Source organism: Thunnus albacares, chromosome 11, assembly GCF_914725855.1.
Source record: "Thunnus albacares chromosome 11, fThuAlb1.1, whole genome shotgun sequence".
Lineage (NCBI taxonomy): Eukaryota > Metazoa > Chordata > Actinopteri > Scombriformes > Scombridae > Thunnus > Thunnus albacares.
The window spans coordinates 26160001-26179872 of record NC_058116.1 but is presented as its reverse complement, the minus strand read 5'-3'; the positions used below and the strand labels follow the sequence as shown (position 1 = coordinate 26179872).

The 19872-nt window shown below is 37.4% G+C and overlaps 2 protein-coding genes across 2 annotated transcripts in view; both read left to right on the top strand.

Moving 5' to 3' along the window:
* Positions 1 to 14821, top strand: part of tfpia (tissue factor pathway inhibitor a) — a 40999-nt gene extending 26178 nt beyond the window's left edge. The window contains exons 3-7 of the mRNA XM_044366661.1: positions 8256 to 8432; positions 9414 to 9491; positions 9648 to 9710; positions 13040 to 13228; positions 13904 to 14821. Coding sequence (XP_044222596.1) covers positions 8256 to 8432; positions 9414 to 9491; positions 9648 to 9710; positions 13040 to 13228; positions 13904 to 13977 — 581 coding nt within the window. The 3' untranslated portion in view covers positions 13978 to 14821. The remainder of the gene's footprint in view (positions 1 to 8255; positions 8433 to 9413; positions 9492 to 9647; positions 9711 to 13039; positions 13229 to 13903) is intronic.
* A 1585-nt stretch (positions 14822 to 16406) lies between these two features.
* Positions 16407 to 19872, top strand: part of calcrla (calcitonin receptor-like a) — a 32071-nt gene continuing 28605 nt past the window's right edge. The window contains exon 1 of the mRNA XM_044366417.1: positions 16407 to 16539. The gene's annotated coding sequence lies outside the window, so the exon portion shown is untranslated. The remainder of the gene's footprint in view (positions 16540 to 19872) is intronic.

Here is a 19872-nt window from a genome sequence, read left to right as displayed (position 1 = left end):
TATCTCTTGCCAAAATGAACATGCACTGTAGAGCACCATTCTGAACAAGAATCCGCCCATATCAGTGGAAATTAATTGCCTCAACCAAGTATGTAAACATAGCAATAAATATCACGCAGGCAGGAGGGTTGTGTACCTCAAATGAATAATTTGAGATATAACATAATTAACATAATACATGGCTGGTTGCATACGGTATGTTTTACATCTGTAGTTGTGTGTGCATGCATGTGTTTGTATGTATGCCTGTGTCTGAGTCTGTTTGTGCTGTCTGCATGTAGAAAAGAGACTACGATTTGCAGTTTTTCAGTTCAATTACAGTGAAATAAAAAAATGAAGCTAAAAATACTTTTCCTGCTGGATTCTCAGTGGGTGGGGAGAGTAGCTATGGCTGTGTTCCCAGGTAAGTGTTGAGTTCAAAATGCAGATGAAAACATTAGATATTTATGACAGGGTTTCAGTTTATTTTCTCTCACACCAACCTAAAACACTGTGGGCGATAAGCCTGCCACATCTACCTAGGTAATGAAACTGGAAGATGCATCTATCAGTTATAATTTAGTTTGATGATACATGTGTAGTTTTTTTTTTTTTTTGATTTGTTCAACAAAAATGCTCATGCGAGTTACTCAGGAGCAAAGAGAACAGGCTTTTCTGCAGCAGCTATTATCAGAGATTTGATAGATAGTAAAAGAGACAGAGATACTGTATGACCATACAGTGAGAAAGGCAAAACTTATTAAGGGCATTTTTTTTTCTTTTTTTGTCTAATGGAAAAATTTACTCGGCCTCCTTGCATTCAAACCACAAGTTCCAGCATGTTCGGTGACGGCTGTTGAAAATCTGTCTGTGGAGTGGTGTGACTAGGTAAAATGATACACAAAGAAAGCAAAATAACCATACTAGATCCTATTTTGTACTGACAATTTTAATTTGATGTTTTATAACATTGCAAAAGCCCCAGAGAATAGAATCCTCACTTCAGAAATAACTAAAAGTAGAGAGGTTAAATGTGTGTATGTATAAAAGATAAAATATGGACTAAAAGATCAGAACAGTCACAGAATGCTGATTGAACTGTGCTGCATCTTACCGGATCAATTATCGATGAGAACGTGGTGATACCTGCAGACGGTGTAAGAGTACATTGTGTCACTCACACAGCACTTAGCTTTTGTCAAGTGGAATGTCAGTAATATATCATAGAGCTGCTGCTTTTGAAAAGCAATCAGAGGTTGCAGCAATTACACCTTTCACACCTGGGAGTTGAATTTATCCACTGGAAGATGAGTTGTTCAGCACTGGCTTGGTTCAAAAGCACTTCAGCTGAGTGGAACAGTGCTGAAATGTGTGTGTGTGGGGGTGTGTATGTGTGTGTGTGTGTGTGAAAATTGGACGTCTGCAAAAGGAAACTGGGGAATGGCAAAAGCCCTTTGGTTGCAAACATCTTTTCTCTCTGGCACGACAGCCATGTAGAGGATGTAATGGTATCTGTCATCTTCAGCAGGACGACAATACACCTTCAATACTCACTGATCTACATGATATATGGCCTCGTATGCAAAGCAATAACACATTTATCAAAGTATTTAGATGGCTTGTTATTCTTTGGTGTGACAAAGTGCTTTCTTGCAGTGACAAAAAATAACCTTCACCTTCTTCTTGCGTGCCATGAGAGGCATTATGCAGTCAGACAAGAGGATCCGGGATAAATTTGCATCCTGCAGGCATTGCCACATCCAGAAGATGCTTCTATTTTATGTCCCTCCACACACTCACACATCTGTACTGTAAAAAAAATTCTGAAGTTGTGGATACACTAGCTCCAGTGACATTAAATGAAAAGTCTCATGAGTAAGAAGCTTATAGCTTTTTGATCATAAAGAAAATTACACTGCATAAAACAGAACTATAAAAGTAACTCATTTGTACCATGGCATTTAAAGGGCAGTTTTCATGGCTGTATTTATTTTCATTGGTTGAACAAGAAACAGCCTTGCACAGCGTAATGACTCGTTTTGTTTTTTTTTCTTTATCCAAATAAAGTCACAGTTGCATGAATGTGTCTATATTTGCTTGGCTGGGGGGTAACCTTGGGTTAGTGGCCATAGTCAAAACAATAACTGAAAGAAATGGGTTGTGTCCAAATTCAGTTCTACACACTAATACCAAAGCAGGTTTTGACTGTTTTGTGTGTTCGCTTAGGAAAAAAGACAGGATTAAAGGTAACCTGTGGAGTTTTTAATCAGTACTAGCGCTATGGAACAATGTTTTTATAAGTGGGTCCCCATTCTGTTTGTATCAAACGGGTGTGTCTAGTCTAACGGGGCGGCACAATACACGTTCCTGCCACCAGTTTCATGCTATTCCCCTGATCAACACGCAAAGAAGCGTAGCAATTAGCCTGCAGAGGCAGAGAAGAAGATGACTAGTAGCAAGTAAACATAGATGTAAACAACGCTTGATTCAACAAATCCAAAAAGAGACTTGGCAAATGTTTTATGTGAAAGGAAATGTACTCGGCATGTTTGTTAGACCTTAAGGATACACACACATTAAGGTAACAAACACTGAATGCAAACATAACTTTTTTTTTTTTCCCAAGAAAACTCCACAAGGCACCATTAAGTATAATGAAGACTGTCGGTATGCACACTAAACGATGCTTGATTTTACCCTTGATGAAGACTTTTATATTACACATACAAGAAGATCTTGGAAAGCAAACAAACAAATAAAAAAAAAGCAATTAGATCTGTTGAAAGACATTTTGCTCTCTCTTTGTAACGTTGTATTGGCAGTAGCTTGTCATAGCTGTTTGTCTGATGGTGTCGGTATTGTATAATTTCCTGTAAATATAAAGTAGGTTGATTTTTTTTTGCACATTAGCTACTGAAACAGTATAACTACAAAGATGTACATACTTTGTACAATTAATGAATGAAGTAAGAAATTGGGACACAGCTTTTTTTTAAAATAACAAACATGACTGTGATGATACAAACAAATTAAGCCATTAATGTGAAAATTAGGCGGCCTTGAGCTGCAGTAAAGTTAATGTTAAACTGGCTAGTTAAATATTATTAAACTTATTAGTGCATTTCTAAATATGATATTAAACTAAATTAACAACAAGCCCTCTAATTCACAATGACAAACACCACTCATGAATATTCTTAATGTGCTCTTTAACTAATGTATTTGTTCTTGTTATTGCTTTCAACCTTTACAGTATGCTGTTTCTTCCAAATGATTACAATATTTGAATGTTTCTTCGTATAAATACATACATTAAATTATTAACTCTATGGCTCACACTTAAAAGAGGGGGAGGCTAGATTTCCAAGAAGGGTTTTATGTACAGTAATCGCTTCAGACATTTGAAAATGCCATGGCTCCTCTAACTTACAGAAAGCAGATCTCAGGAGCCGCGTGTTATGTTACCCATTCTGTGCAGCAGGGCTGTTATCATTAAATCAGTGACATTTTAATCCCCACATGCACTACGCGCTGCAGAAATTTAATACACACTAATCTGAATTGTTCAACCTACCCGTTAGTCATGTTTCCTTGTTTCTTACACAAGATGATACATCCATGGACAGATTTAAGGTCACAAGTACACAGTACACAGTATGGGGAGTATTCTGGTTTACCGTCTGTCTGGGATACTTTTTATTTCTGCAGCGTAATAAAGGCACTCACACTGATGTTTTACTGAAACCTTAATGAGTCATAACCATTGTGTCCCAAACTGTTCCTGTGGTCTGCTGTTCCTCCACAGTTCTGTCTGAAGAGGTCAGAGACACAAACATCGTGTTCCTCTGTGACAGGGGTACTTTTTTGGCTCAAGGCTTAGACTCAAGTCCCAGATAAATAAATAAAAAAGTAATCAAAGGAAAAAAGGGGGAACAAAAGTAAACAGCACAAACAATATGATGTTGCTAGAGGTGGCAGAACTGGGTATAAATGTTAAAGAATTCTGGACTGGAAGACTGTGAGAGTCTACTTCGCTTAAATCACATAATCTTGAAAGTAATTTCAACCCTTGTACTGAGACAATAACTGCCAAGATAACACATGTACTCCCCTCCCTATACAGCTCACATTGACCTTTAACCCTGTGTGATTTGATCTGACAAACTTGATTAAGGGAGCACTTTACCACATGCAAAAATATCATTATAACCATTAATCAGAAATATAATAATGATTAAAACATGTTTTCTTTCTGGAATATGGGTGGATCAATAATACGGTTGAGGTCAGTGTCTTTCTACGTGATTGGATTATGTTTGTCTCCATCCAGTGGTCACAGTTATTTTTACTCCTGTGTTTTGCTTTGATTTATATTCCCTTAGAGGTCAGTCGTCTTTTTGTTTTCCAAAGGTGACCTGGCCAAGACACTGTCAGCACTCTTAGAAAAGGAAGAACAAAGAGCTTTCATAATATGTTAAACTATTTCACAGGAATGTGAAGGGAGAACATAAGGAGTGAGGAAGATATTGAGCAAGTGAGGAGGGGAGGGAGAGGCATGCAAAGAGAAAATAAACCATGATAGCACAGCCCTAGCTTGGATCAGCATGGTAGCATTGTTCATTTTCAATACACTGTCCTAAAAAACTACTCTGGTTATGCCACTCAAAGGAGCACAAAATGAAATAAAAACAGACATGAAAATGCTTTTTCCAACACAAACCAGACTCCTTCTCAGAATCATTGGGGCCGGTTCATAAATGTTGAAGTCTGTTTTGCTGAAATATTGAGGTTCTCCTTGGAGAGCTGCCAAAACTCTCTGGAACGGTGGACTGTATGATTCACACCCAGTGCTTGAAAAAAGAGCTGACCGATAATTCCCCTCAAAACACAAATCACCCATTCCACCTTCACAGCTTTAATAGAGAATTGTGTTTCTGAATTATTCATCACTGCATTGCTCTAGAGAGAGCGCTGTAGATACCCTTTGACACGTCTCTTTGCCTGTGCTTTTAAGTCAAAGTCACCTCATAACATGTATTTAGATGTTACAACGAGAGCATTTTAATCACGGTCACCCTTCAGTGGTGTGGTTATTCAGCGAATTATACAGATAAACTCAAACCAAACAAACAAGTTTTTAGGAGGTGTAAGACATCCAAGTCCTCAGCGGTCAAAAGTCCAAAGTCTCAACAAACTCTAATTAAGCCTCTAACAAGTGTGACTTATTTGGTGTTGTCTTAGCTTCTTAACCAGCAAATCACACTATTAGATAATTGTCAGTCTTGTAAGCACATAATTACTGCTAGCTTTAGAGGCTAATTGATGACAATTACAGCTTAAAGGAATAGTTAAACATTATGGGTAATACATGTATTCATTTTATTGCTGAGAGTTAGATGAGAAGATCACTTTCATATAAGTAGGCTAGCTTAGTTGAGCACAAAGACTGGAAATGGGGGAAAACTGATAGCTGGGTCCGTTCAAAGTTAACACACTGTATCATGTTTGATTAATCCATGCAAAAACTACAAAGTTTAAAAATGAGTAATTATGGGGTTAATGTGGCCAACTATGTCTTGGCCAGGAGCATTAACTTCCTTGAGTAATCACTGCTTCTTAATATGTATTTTCAGGTGCTGGCAGGAAGAGTCTGTTACCTTCAGACAGACCAAGCTAACTGTTTCCCTCCATTTCCAGTCTTTGTGCTACGCTAAGCTAACTGACTGTTGGCTCAAGCTTCATATTCACCATACAGTCAGTGGTATCAATTTTCTCATCAAGTAAAAATGGAAATATTTCCCAAAATGTTGAACTATTCCTTTAACATTAACTTGGTTGGTTAAACAAAACCAAAAAATCAGCTGTTTGTCCACATTTTCTGAAACATATATGATGGAGCTAGCTTTAGTCACTGGATTTTTAGCTACAAACCATGCAAGAGTTGAGGTTATACATCTTTGTTTGTTTTGGCCTTTTAGCCTCAATACCTGGTCTGTGTTGCAGTATCAGGCCTTTATTAGGCCTTTATGTTTATGTATTGGCACTGCATGTGTTAATTGACAATGTATTGCAAAGTATTCATGTTTAAATTTCTTAAAATCCATGTTTCATCTTTTATTTCCCCTTCAGCAGCTTTAAAGTTTCTAAATTCATCTTATTCAACTTTGTCTGACAATATCATATATAATGTGTACCAGGTTGTTCCAGCTCTTTATTGAAGCTATTTGATGTGAAATAATGTTCAAATCCTAGACTCCATGTTTTTTATGACTGCACCAATCCAACAAATGGAAACATTCTTGATATGTTTAGGCACATTTCTCTCAAATTCAGTTTGACATATAGGTTTGGTATTTTTGGAAACTGATCCACGGGCGGGTCAGTGAGGTTTAAGATGTCAACTTATATATCTCACAGCCTCAACAATCTTTGGACAAAAATGTCTCACCATTGTCATTTTAGATGTGAAGATGTGCCACTTATGTAATCACCCTATAGCATTATGTTATTTTATCCCATAACACAGATATTTAGAGGCTCCTATAGGAACCTAATCAGTAATATTTATTGATTATCAAATTATTATCCATCTGTGTGGTGGACTATCAACCATGGATGGATGCCCACGTTATACTTTGTTGTTGAGAAATGTTGTTTAGCCAGCCATGACTTGTCAAGTTGCACCTGTCTTGGTTGAAAATGCCAGTAAAGTCTGTTTGAAACTGAGCCAGTCCACCAGCATTTCACAACATGTTTGTGAATGTGTTACAGACTGAAATCAAGTCTGTCACTAGACTGTAAACTTTTTTTTTTTTAGATTTTGTGATCGCTTATCAAATAAACAACAGGCTTCAAACAACCCTCCACAACTCCAAAGCCGTAACTGTTGAGTGCAGAAGGCAATAACACTGAAAGTCTTTAGAGTCCAAATGAAAAAGAATCCAGATGCAGTTGGTATAACAGATTTAACACATAAACAATCTCTAACCTTTACATTTTAAACCCTTTAAAAAGCATAAAGGTTGAATTGAAATAAGAATTACCATCAAGTAAAAGTAGACAGATGGGAAAAAAACTGCACTATTACAACAAAAAATATATATACACAATGAAAGATCCAGAATTTAGGTGAACATCAAACAGTAGCTTAGAGCTGTAAGGCCTTGATTTCAATACTCCTAGACCAGAGGGTGATAATGTTTGCAACGAGCACTGAGAAGTGAAATAGAGGGAAAAGGTAGAAGAGGTATGATGAGAAAAAAAAAAGCAGAGTAAGACGACATGGCAGAAGAGGTGAAATTGTTCATTGGGAATGAGGGAACATAAGGAAGTTCTTGCTGGAAGTGTTGACTTTTCAGCTTGTAGTGGAAGATTGGGAGTGGATCTGAAACCTGACTAGAGTAGAAATGTCATTGTACCGCAGGGGAGACAGGAAGCGGGCTAGCTGTGACCAAGTGGCCAGTGATTGCAAAGTGGGTCATGGCCTGCAGTTCATTTAATGCTCCTTGTATTGTACGCAAGCTTTGAGGAGCTAAGCCTTTCCTCCCTGTGTTTCCATTATTGCGTTTTCTACTCTTGTCCCCTCTTGCTTTGGTTTTCTTTTCAATGCGTTTTGTTGGACTGAACTCTTTCAGATTCGTCATTCACTGCTCAAGGCTCTGCATTGAATATATTTTAGTAAAAAAAAAAGCATCACTTGTTTGTAGTGAGATATTTTACACTTTAAAAAGTAATTTATCAATCACTGCAATTGAGATGCTTTCACAGCAAAACAGAAAATCCAATCGAGGCAGTGAAGTATGTCATGTGTTCTCTCAATTTGTCTTCATTTCACTTCGTTAAGGAAAGTCGATTTCAGAGTCAGTGAAGCTTTGAGTTCAAAACAAAAAGAACAGTAAATTGAAAAAGTAATCGATGCAAAGACGTGGAGATGATATTGTATAATGTGTTATGCAAAGGCTAGTTGGGCACCACTGTCTGAGTCTTTCTTTCTTTCTTATTTCTTTGTTGGCCTGACAGATCAACCATGATAGACGTCACATCTTAATGTTAAATAAGTCAGTAGAAAAGGTCATAAATGTTACATTTCAGACCAAAAATGAATATATATGAGTTAAACTATGAACTGTCATGCACTTTGATGACAAAAGAGAAACAAAGTCACTTCACTTATTCACTCTTTACTTAATTATTCAGCACCAGAAATAATAATCAAGTCCTCTGATGTAATGTTTTCTTAGTGTCTTACAATGTTTCTCTCTCTCTTCCTTTCCTAGATGACAAGAACCCTTGTCATTTACCTGAAGCTCCTGGTCCCTGTCGAGGCCTGGTGACGCGCTACTTCTTTGACAGCAGAAGTCAACAGTGCAAGCAATTCTTTTACGGCGGTTGCTTTGGCAATGCCAACAATTTCAGGAGCAAGGCAGCATGCCAAGCAAAATGTCAGAACCCAGGTGGGCAAGGTTGAACTTTTGTCCTTTCACAGTAAAGACTGGCAAACACTCGAGCTGTCAAGTGGCATTGTCAGGTTTTACTACAAACCACAAGTACAGTCTGGAGAGCTATTGTGTTAGCAGCTGTGATTGCTCTTAAGATGTAGTGATTTGGTGGAAATGGACTGTATCTTTAAAAGGAATGTGGTTCTCAGGCCTTGAAAGAGCCAACACATCTAGATCTCAGACTTAAAAGTTAGCTTTAGATGGCTCTAAGTGACATTTTTACCTTGTCATTCTAATCTCTTCTGTTTAAAAGAAAATTAGTTCCCTGCTTTTGCCTCAAAGCAGTATGCAAAGTGTAATTTATAAACTTCTGGGTTGACAGTCAACCGAGGCACAGCAGATCACAGTCACTGCACAACAAATGAAAACTCATTTCAGAGTGGCAATATAATCAAAATAGTCCTACCTCAGAAAATTAACTTTCTGATGAATTTTAGCTGACCATGAAATCACATTCCACCTTGATTTAGCATTTAAATCGTTCCAAAGTGACCAAAGCACACTCAATTTTGCTAGACTTAGGCATGACTTAGAAGTCATTTAGATATTGAAATTGTCAAAGAAAATAACGAGCAAGTCGCTTGACTGTGACCAATTCCACCAACAGCCCATGTTGTACTGAAAATCAATTGGGAAAGCTTATGTAATTTTTTTTTTTATTATCTATGGATGACAGTTTCAGATAGATAACTCTTGTTGTCTTGTTTCATTAGTAGATCTTATGGAGACCAACACCCTGTCTAGTCTAATAATAATGAAATTAAGCTTACTTTAATTACGATTGATCACTGTGTTTTAATGAGATTTGTTCTAAATATAGGTTGATGTAAAAACCCTGGTTCACAATCCTTGGATTATAGTTATGTGCATAGCAGTGGAGACACACTTTTGCAAATGTTACTTCTTTGGTTTGGTTTTTTGTTTTGGATCATCTAGAAAAACCAACTAAGGCACCAGAAGTCCACAATCTTGTTACTAGAAAATCCAGTGCAGTTCTACCAACCATTCTAACTGGTAAGACTGAATGTACACATCAAGTATGATTTGTTATATTCTCTCCCCTAGTTCCAGTTCTGTACTTCACCTCAATCTCAGAAAGAAAGCATTTCCCAAAATGTTGAACTATTCCTTTAAATAATTGATCCATTGACACATGTGTTTGTTTCTCAGGGGAAATGACTGTAAACGAACCTCAGGTGCAACTGAACGACACTACTCGCAACCACCCACAAGGTAAGAAAGAAGGGTGAAAGTATAGGTGCAAAATTCGCCTGGAGTGGTTCGAACTGAGACGATGATGAGTCCGCAGGAATTGAAAAATATTTCAAATTGAGCGAAAAATGTACACTTATCCTAGGGCTTTGTGAATCAAGCACTCCTTAAGAGAGAGATTGGGGGAAAAAATTACAGAAATAACTGAAGTAAGTTGTTTGCTAGGTTATAGCTAACATCTGTACAGTCAGACATTTGCAGTTTAGGGCGAATTGCAGTTCAGTGGTCAAATTTGTGTGAATAATAAGAAGCAAAATGTTGCTTCGCTTTCTGTCAGAACACAAAAAGAGAGATATTTGTCAGTCTCAATGACAATATCAGTGTTTAGCCGACCGTGTTGCTGATCACAGTTTTTAGTTCAGTAACCTTCATCGGTAAGGAAAATAAATTGACTTTTTTTTTTTTTTCAAGATGAGAAAAACATCTTTATTGTCTCATCATATAAACACAGACAGCAAGGCACAAAGTCAGAAGCAGTGTGTGTTACTTCATTACAGAAATGAGAGCAGCAGACATCACTAGGGACAGATTAACTGCTGTAAGGGGTTATTAAATCATCATGTCCTCAAGTAGAAACCAGTCCATGCTGAATTCTGAATTATGCTTAAACCTCAAGGTAAGCAAATCCAGATAATTTATTAAACAAGTGTGTGCTGCCAGAACTTCCCCCCAAAAAAAAGAAATAAAAATGTCAAGGTGGAATGCTGCATAGACGGTAGACAGCTTGCAAAATTGCTTCTGTTGTGAAAGGCAAAGGGCAGAAACAGAGTGCATCAGTGTCTCCTTCACACAGCCCATTTGTCACATATTCCCACTGACTAATTTTCTGTGTGTTAGGAGTGAGGGAGCATATATCATGGTTGTCGTGTTGCAGCAAGAGACCCTGGCCCGTTTCCTTCGACTCTTTTCAAAAAGTTATAATTTTAAGAATCCAATTTCACTCTTGTCAGAAAAATATCGAGAGGGAAAGAGTCAGGATGAGTTAGCCTCAATAGTTCTGCCTCCTTATCAGTCTTTTGTGTGTGTGTGTGTGTGTGTGTGTGTGTAATGCTGCAATGAGATCTCCAGCATGTGATAAAATATCTCTCAGGAACAATGCTGGCGTGAAAGTAAAGCTTCTTAAAGTAGTATAACAATGAATTATTCACCTCAGAGCATAATATTTGGTAATAACTCTTCTGAGTTGACACAGAGCGTTCGAATTTCAAAGTCATAAAAAGCTGGAAAATTATTATAGAATTGGTATACATCTTGAGTATTATGTCATTCTGCCAAACAGATGTTACGATGTTGAAATCAAAGACTGACATCTTGTGGTTATACCGTGAAGTGCACCCTCTGTGACTGTGGGGAAAAACTCTAGTCTCTTGTGTCTAAATGGAGGAACATAAGCTAACCCTTAATTAAACCAGCTCTGGGTCCAGGATCCTAAAAGCTTACCTGTTTGGAAATTGGCTTTGCAGGCAGCAGGCCAATTTGCTTTTGGGGGTTTCTCTATTATGCAGTTTTGTGTTTGTTGGAGTCTAATTGGTTTTGATGTGAATAAAAGAAGAAAAATTGTAAACGATACCAATTTGTGGACTTGTACATTTTCAATAATGGAAAACAATAGTTAAACTATTTTTTACAAGGTTGAAATCTTGAAGGAGTCTGCAAGTCCTGAAATAAGAAAAAAAAAACAAAAAACCAAACATGAAATGAAACATTTTTCAGTCTGTATATATTCTTAAGTGTTAAGTGTTTTTTTTTTTTAGTAAGGCTCAAACCACTTAACCATTTATCTATCTATCTATCTATCTATCTATCTATCTATCTATCTATCTATCTATCTATCTATCTGTCTATATATATATATATTTTTTTTTTTTAATTATTATTATTTATTTTATTTTTTTTCATGTTTTACAAAATAATATAAGTACAAAAATCAACTCACTAGCTTTTATGAGCTTTCAACTACATTGCACAGCCTTCATCAGTGAATGCCTCAGCTCAGGTGTTATCACATTAAGTCTTTTTCACATTTGTCTTTTTCTATTTTTGTTGTTGTTGTTTTTTTAATGAATAAATGAAAACAGTCCAATGATTGGTATGAAACCACATTGTCATGGAGGACAACAGTGATGTTAGCACACCAGCATGTGTTTAGGAGATTTGATAATAATAATAATAATAATAATAATAATAATAATAATATCGATTCCCCAGATTTGCTACTAGTTAAATTGACCAGCTGACCCCAACACATTAAGTAATAATGAGGTAAATATTGGAAATCAATGTTCTTCAATTATGGGAAAACCCGCTACGGCACATCTAGTTTTGTTCCTCACCATGAGGGAGGCTACACAACAAATCAAAGATGATAACTTATACCGCCCCATGGAAAACCATGATAACAATTTTCCCTTTCTCAAATCTCTCAGTTGAAGTCTGAGAGCCTGCAGACACATCAGACTGAAGCTTATGTGTGAGGATATGAACCCAGGAGGAGTTAAAAGCTCAGAGATGCTGAGGAAAAACAGACAGGAATGATTCTTAATGCTCTCAAGATGCTTTAGGACATCTTCCACCCACTTCCTGACACTGTAAACAAACTAGAATGAGTCTAAGTTATCCAAACACATGATATACTGTATCATTTAAAAGATGAAATACAGCGTATTTTATTTTATGTGCCAGCTCATTGTTGGATTCAGGAAACACTAATAAAATGATTTATGTTTTATTGTATTGTGAGTTATCTGTGTCAAAGCATCAAACATTCACACTGGATCACAATAAAACAATTCAATGGACACTTAAATAGTACAGATGAATCATTAATGCACATGCTTTTCCTACGATGACAAGTCAAAATATCTATTCTGAAAAAAGGCTTATACTGTCTTTTTTCACTGCACCTTTACCTATTTTATAATTATATTATTACATGTTTATCATGTTACCTTCCATGCTTAAGTTACTACCAGAAATAGAGCTGAAACAATCAGATGATCAATCATAAGCTCTTTGACAGAAAACCAATTGGCAACAATTCTCATAATCAATTAACTATTTAAGTAATTTTTAAGCAAACAAATGCTATTTGCTGCTTTTCTTGGTCTTTATGATAGTAAGAAATGTCTTTGGGTCATGAAATGTTTATCAGACAATCTGAATATGTTAACTTGTGATGATTGTGACGGACACCATAGACCGAATGATTCATCTATGAATCAATAATGGTGAAAATTGATGATGAAAATAATCGTTAGTCAAAATGTTTTGTCTCTTACTGTGATTTACAGCTTTGAAGCCACAAGATCTGTGCTTCAGTCCTGTGGACAGAGGAACGTGTGATGGCGCAGAGAGGAGGTTTGCATACAACCCCAAGACCAAGAGGTGCCACATTTTTTCCTACAGTGGCTGCGGGGGAAACAAGAACAACTTCACTCACCGGAGACATTGTCTTAGGAAGTGCATTAAAAGGATTAAGGGTATGATTGTTTGAAGAGCTCTTTTCTAAGAAGCATGTTTCAATATTTGGGGATAAAAAACTTGGAATTGATTTTTTTTAGTGTTGTGTAGTTGTAGAAAAGTCCATCTTAAGTCTGTAAAAGTGTAGTAATTTTTCAGATGTGACTCATTTAAAGGTGACATATTATGCTTTTTTGTGATTTCCTGTTATTTATATACTGTTATGATGTGGGATATCAATTGTCAAACATGGTCAAAGTTCTAAAACTTGGGGTTAATGTATGTAGAAATGCTCCCTGCAAGTCAAAAACCAGGGCTTCAACCTGCCATGAACACTTTGTTTGCTTCTACATGATGTCAGCTTATCTCACATGCCCATAAACGTCTGTTCAATAGCCTTGGTTCCAGCCTGTTTGTAACGTGTTAGTATAAGTTAAATAAGGAGGTTTTTTTTAACTGTAAATCATGCAAAGATACTCCAGTAAAGCCCCAGATTAAAAATATAAAAACCTGTTAATGTGCATGATATGTCCCTTTTAAGATGTAGATTTCTCATTGTGAGAGAGAATTAATAGAAAATCATGAAATTAACATTTGTTATTCCTTTTGAACAAGCACAAAGGTGTTTGCTCTAAAGGGAAGTTTCAAACAACATATTATGCCATTTAATTTGGAGGACGTGTTGCTCTGTTCAGTTGCAGATGGTGGGATGAGGATGATCCGAATAAGGAAGAAAAATATTGACAACATTCTGTTTCGCTCAGTCTGAACACTTGGCTCTGCAGTAGATCCTGCACTACTTTGGAGTCACCTGTATTTATGTCCTTTTTTTTTTAACTTTACTCATACCTATCTACCTATTTTTGTAATCCTACAGTATTTGTGTAAAAATAAATTCTCGTGTACCTGACTCTGCTTTTTAGTAACCGAATGCAATCATCTTCATTATTCACATCATTTATCCATCTCATTGACAAAGAACATATTTGTTTTGCTGATGTCTAATATAGCAACTCTTTACACTGATGCTCTACATATCAATGCTTTTGTAATAAACAAAATTTTAAATTTAACACTTCGAGGCTCTGTTATGATCATACTGATATACACTTCTTAGTGTAACTTTAATAGGATAATGGATGCTATTTTATGTTTATACTGTACAGTGACTGATGTTTTTTTTCCACAATGGTTGTGATATAACTCCACTATTGTTAATCAATGTGAACAACAACATTAGCAGATTAAACTGGGTGACAATCCTTATCCCAGGATCAGCGACAACAATATAAAGATATGTTCCCCAGCAAACACATTAATCAAGATAACCATGTCCTCACAGCGATGAATCACTGTGAACAATGTAATGACTGCTGTATTTTCTGTGAGATTAAACATGTTTTCTGTTTTTTTAATCAATAATATGCAGGTTCATAAATCACTATTGCAGTCCTGCTGGTGTTGTTTGTGAGATAAAACAGAGGGGGGCAGTGTTGTGTAAAGTAAGTTTTCAGAGAGGCACTTGGCTGCAAAGTATTTGCTTCAACTGTCTTGTTTTATAACCATGGCTGTAATCATTTGAACTTTATATAATAAATGTCAACTATCCTCTGCCTGTCTTTTGGTTTCTCACATCAGTTTGAATGTAACTGCAAAGTGCTTCAGTAAAATAACACAGAAACAGAATAGTAAATATCAAAACACCTACATGAATGTGCTATCAGAGGCCTCATGGTAACCATTCCTATAATGGTTTTAATGTTTTGTAAGAGAAAAACTTTTTGAAATATATTTTTCAAACATAGCTGCATGTTGTGTAGGCCTATTGACAACATTTGAGATCTTAATGAGAACAATGTGATGGATTTGTAATATGATACTTCAGCAATTTAAAATGAAGTATTCTACTATTTTGAGACTTTTTACAAGTATACCTGAAAACCATTTTAAAGTCACTCAATGATGCCCAGCTGTGTCTAGCCACCTTTAAAAGTTATTTTTGTTGGTTTTTCTTCAGAGCTGTTGCTACCATTAGGGTCAGTTTTGGGAGTTTGAGCTCATTCTATATGTAACTCTAGTCAATATTTTAAAGGTTGATTCCAGCAAGCACACTACTCTTTTCTGTGGCCAATAAATAGATAAAAAAACTAAACAATTCAAGTTAATTTGAGTAAAATTTACTTATATAGCCTAATCAGTACAACATACACACCTCTATCCCCTCAGCATTCAGTTTTTTCCTGACCAGAACTTGCAGTAATTCCTGGCAGTGTGAACAAAGCTTTGCAACTGCATTTAGATCTTCATGTTGGGAAATAAAAAAAGAGAGAAAATACAGTTGGACAGTTAACTATACAAATATATAAACAATTTATATTAACAATACATTAATGTAATATGAAAGGGATCACTCATAGTGACAAACCCACAGAGAATTACGATGCTGCGGTGCATTTTAGCTCATTGTTTTGCTTTTACGGCCCGCAACTTCTGCTGTTCTGGTTAACTGTCTCTGCTCTTAGTCTAGTTTTTTGCAGCAGCACACAGCTGTTTATGTTACCTGCCCAACACCAAATAGCGGACAGACAAGTTTAAGAACTAGCTGGTGAACATAGTGGACCATTTAGCAGCTAAAGAGCCATTTTCCCCCCTCAGGACCTGGTGGAGACCAAAACAGAGTTTAAAGGTGAATACTGGATTTACACTCATCAGGTGGTGAGAAACACCACATGAAATGAATACTGGATGTGCAACTATAATTATTTGATAAAATGTTTGCCAGCTGTAGAAGGTGACATTATGATATTGTAGTGTTACAGCTTGTTGCTTTGCCCCAAAGTAGCCAAAAAAGAAAAAAAAAATGCAGTTTAATTAATAAAATACAACCTCCAGGTAATTGAGATTATTATGTGTGGTCTGTTATCTATGCTGTAAGGGGGGGGGGGGGGGGGGCGGGGTGGCTTAGACTTTCCTGCTGAAGTACCCTTGAGCAAGACATGGCACCCCATAAACTGCAGGGGGGCTGTTGCAGACTGCGGTGAGGAGCGCATTTAGAGTGCGGGATTTTTGTGGCACCTCATCTTGCACTGTGTAAAACTCACCACAGCTCTCAGGCTCTCAGTTGTAGGCTTACAGTGTGATGTAACAGGAAGTAGTGGGTTGCCTTCCAACGTCAACCTGACAGCCGCTTCACTTGCGCTCATTGAGCGCTGGAGATCTGCCGTGTTTGGTGCTCTGCGACGAAGCCGAAGACAGAAGACGCTTTTGGGGGGGATTGCCTTGAGAGTTTATTCCAGTTCACCCCTGCGCTGCTTTTGGATTTTATTCTCGGGTAGGACGCCCTGAAAAAAAAGCAGTGTGAATTGTGTTCCGTGCTACATTTTTTTTTTCTGAGTAATCTGAGTTGCAGTCATGTCGAGCAGAATAAATGATAACAGCTGACGATGCGGTTTGTTCATCGTTGTCTCTCCATCGGGGTCATTTCAACTATATCTCAGTGGATTACAGAGTAGAGGCATGTGCATTAAGAAAATACTGTTGTGTCCTCAATCCAGTAGGTATAAACAGTCCGAGCATCCATAACTGGCTCCGGTTAATCTGCCTGTAAAAATATGGATGTGATAGAAGAATGTAGTGAAATGTTAGTTTTTGTAGGGTTTCGACTAGTTTGCAATGCAAGCGCGTCAATTATATTATAGGAGGTCTCGTGAGATATTCAGGCTCACCTTTATCGGCTTCATGAGAGCTCTGTACAACACGATGTGCTAACGGTGTATGTCGAGTGATGCGATGAGGTCGTGTGTTCCAGCTTTAAAGAAATGCATGAAAACGTTTTGAAATGGGTCACAAACACACGCAGCTTATTTTGAAAACGCACACTCCGACTTCTATCAGTTTGAACATCGGCGTGCATGCGGCTGACTCACTTATGGTTGACTGCAGCCACGGATCGCTCATGTATACAGTGTGCTAGACTGGACATCCATGCCAACGATTAATCACTATTCTAGTATATGATGGAATGCAATGCACGCAGGGTTTTTTTTTTCAGATTGATTGAACTGGAAAGCAACAGTGATTCTGCTCCATTCAGCGCTGAAGCATTGATGTAAGCGATGGTCATGGTTGCTAAATCATCTGCATGGTTACATAAGCAGCGGATTTGGACATGCTGGAAGTTTGTGGGCCGGACAGTAGAGAAAAAGAGATGATGAATGATGGTGGTGATGATGATGATGATGATGATGATGATGTGTAGGAGGAGGAGGATATGATGACGATGTTGAGCATTGGCAGAGTTTACTGTGCTGAGGAAAGATGCACTGGAGTCATTATCAGGGAGGTGGCAGAAGAGAGGCAACTCCCAACTCCTGAGTAGATTGGTTAGTCACAGCTGAGTTTCTGGACATGTGTAAACACTTTCTGTCAACACTCCAAATCTGATACAGTTCTGCCGCACGCTGCAGACTTCCCATGGTTTTGCAATGATGAAAATGAGTACTCCCAGATAACATTCTTATGCACCATGAATCAAATGTTTATATGCACAGGTGTTTATTGTCATGGGTATTTGGAGATAGCAGTGATGTGTGCAACTGTTGTTTTTCTGTGACTCAATGATTGGGAAATGTGCTTCTGTGTCGCACAGAACCACAGATAAAACAATTGGAAAGTGGTCAGTGCGGATTTTATAAAGAGCATTATAGTCACTCAGGGCCATCTTACTGATGATCTTGACTTAAACAGACAAAACAATTTTACACAAGTTTTAAAAATGTTTTCCTTACAATAACTGCTCTTGGAAACTAAAGCAAAACTGGGTACAGTTAAGCTCCCAAAACTGCAGTAAAACCACTCAGTTCAAGGAAAAATCATGGTTGAAAAAGAAAACAGTAACTGTTGAACATTAAAACCTATTAAAAAGGTTTGAAGCTCCTGAAAAATTGATTTCAAAACTTACTTTTTTGATAATATTAAATATTTATGACGAAATAAGCAACATTCAAAGTTAAAGTTTGGGGGGAAAAAACACCAGGAGTTATTTCCCTTTTTAAAAAAAAAAATCTAATAATCTGCTTCATCAGGATTGTGTGGGTGTGAATTGGCCAGATTTAATTTACTGGCTATATAAGCAAACAACCAATCTACTGTCACCACAGTTTGATTCAAATCTTACTAAATTTTGATTGGTGCACAGACGTATGTGACATCACGTCCCACTTCAAACCAGTAAAAAGAAAACCTGAAGAAACAAGAATTTTGTGCAGCAGAAATTTTTTTTTTCTGCTTTCCCAATTTGTTAATCATCTAACAACCCCTCAGATTTATTTTGTGAACACATCTGGAGGTCCGGACCCCAGTTCAGGAACTGCTCTACCTCCCTCTATAGAATGTTATGTCCCTTCAATGACACAAAATGTTACCAGTGAATAATGTAAATGTTTTAAAATGAATTGCTATTACATGTGATTATGATTTGTAAAATAACGTGACACAAATACCAAAAACGTAAGCTTGGTAAAAATGGGTTCTTACTTCACTGTCCGTTGGAAATCAGGACTGTTTGGACTGTGAATGTGTCAAAGTTGCCAGTTGGCTGCACTGTCAAATGAGCCTGTGAGGCCTGTTTGCTCTGACATCTTTAAATGGCCAAAACTAAATACATGAGCTGATTGTGCAATGGGAATGTCGCGCCACCCATCAGATTCAGCCTCCAAACTATCATGCTGAGTGTTAACAGCCTGAGTCCAAAAAGCAGCTATTAAATGTGGGTGAGACAAAAGTCTTGGCAGCATAGCTTCCGAACCCTTGCAATCTCCATGGTGTGGTGATTCTTTTCCTAAAGCAATGGCATTTAGAAGTTGTGCCAGTGGAATCTCGTTCACACTGTAGCTGAAGATTATACAGTAGCTCTGTGGTGAATAAAGGTTGAATTTAGGATCATGTGTCTGCAGTCAAGCCGCGATTTTCATTCTGCCGTTTAATTTAGGAGTTGTTGTGATACCATAGTGGCTGTGGTGACACTGTGTGGCAATTTTAGAGTGATTACTCCTCTTCTTTTGTGTGTATCTGTGTGTTCATCTACAGTGTGTGTGCGTGTGTGCTTTTGCAAACTGTCTCCTCATCAGATGGGTGCAAAGGCCTCCCCGTTCACAATCACTAGAGTGATGACAACTCTCATGAAACGTAACCCTTCATAAATCATCAAGGCGCAGAGGTCTCCTGCAGCCTGCATTTTATTGATTCCTCTTCTGTGTTCCCTGTCCTCCTGTGGACAATATAGCGCTAAAATACAGTATATTTAATAAGGGATATGAAATGTTTTATGTCCTTCAGATATATTCAAGTTGAACCTTTGTTGTGTTACAGCTTGGATCAAATCAGCAACCCTAGTATTCATTATATGTTTTTTCCTGTCTGCTTACCCAAGGCTGAAGTTATCATATTACAAGCACAATGTACATCTGCATCAGTCTCACAGATCGCCCCTCAGGTTCTGGATTCAGTTTCAGGGATGTGAAACCTTTTGAGGTAATTTTTCCGCTCATACATTATGGAGGATCATTTTTTTTTCCTAACCGGCTTAATTTCAGTGCACAAGGTGCCTGATGAGACCTGTCACAGGCTAATGTCTTCTGAAGCAGCATCTGGGGAGCTTTGTCTT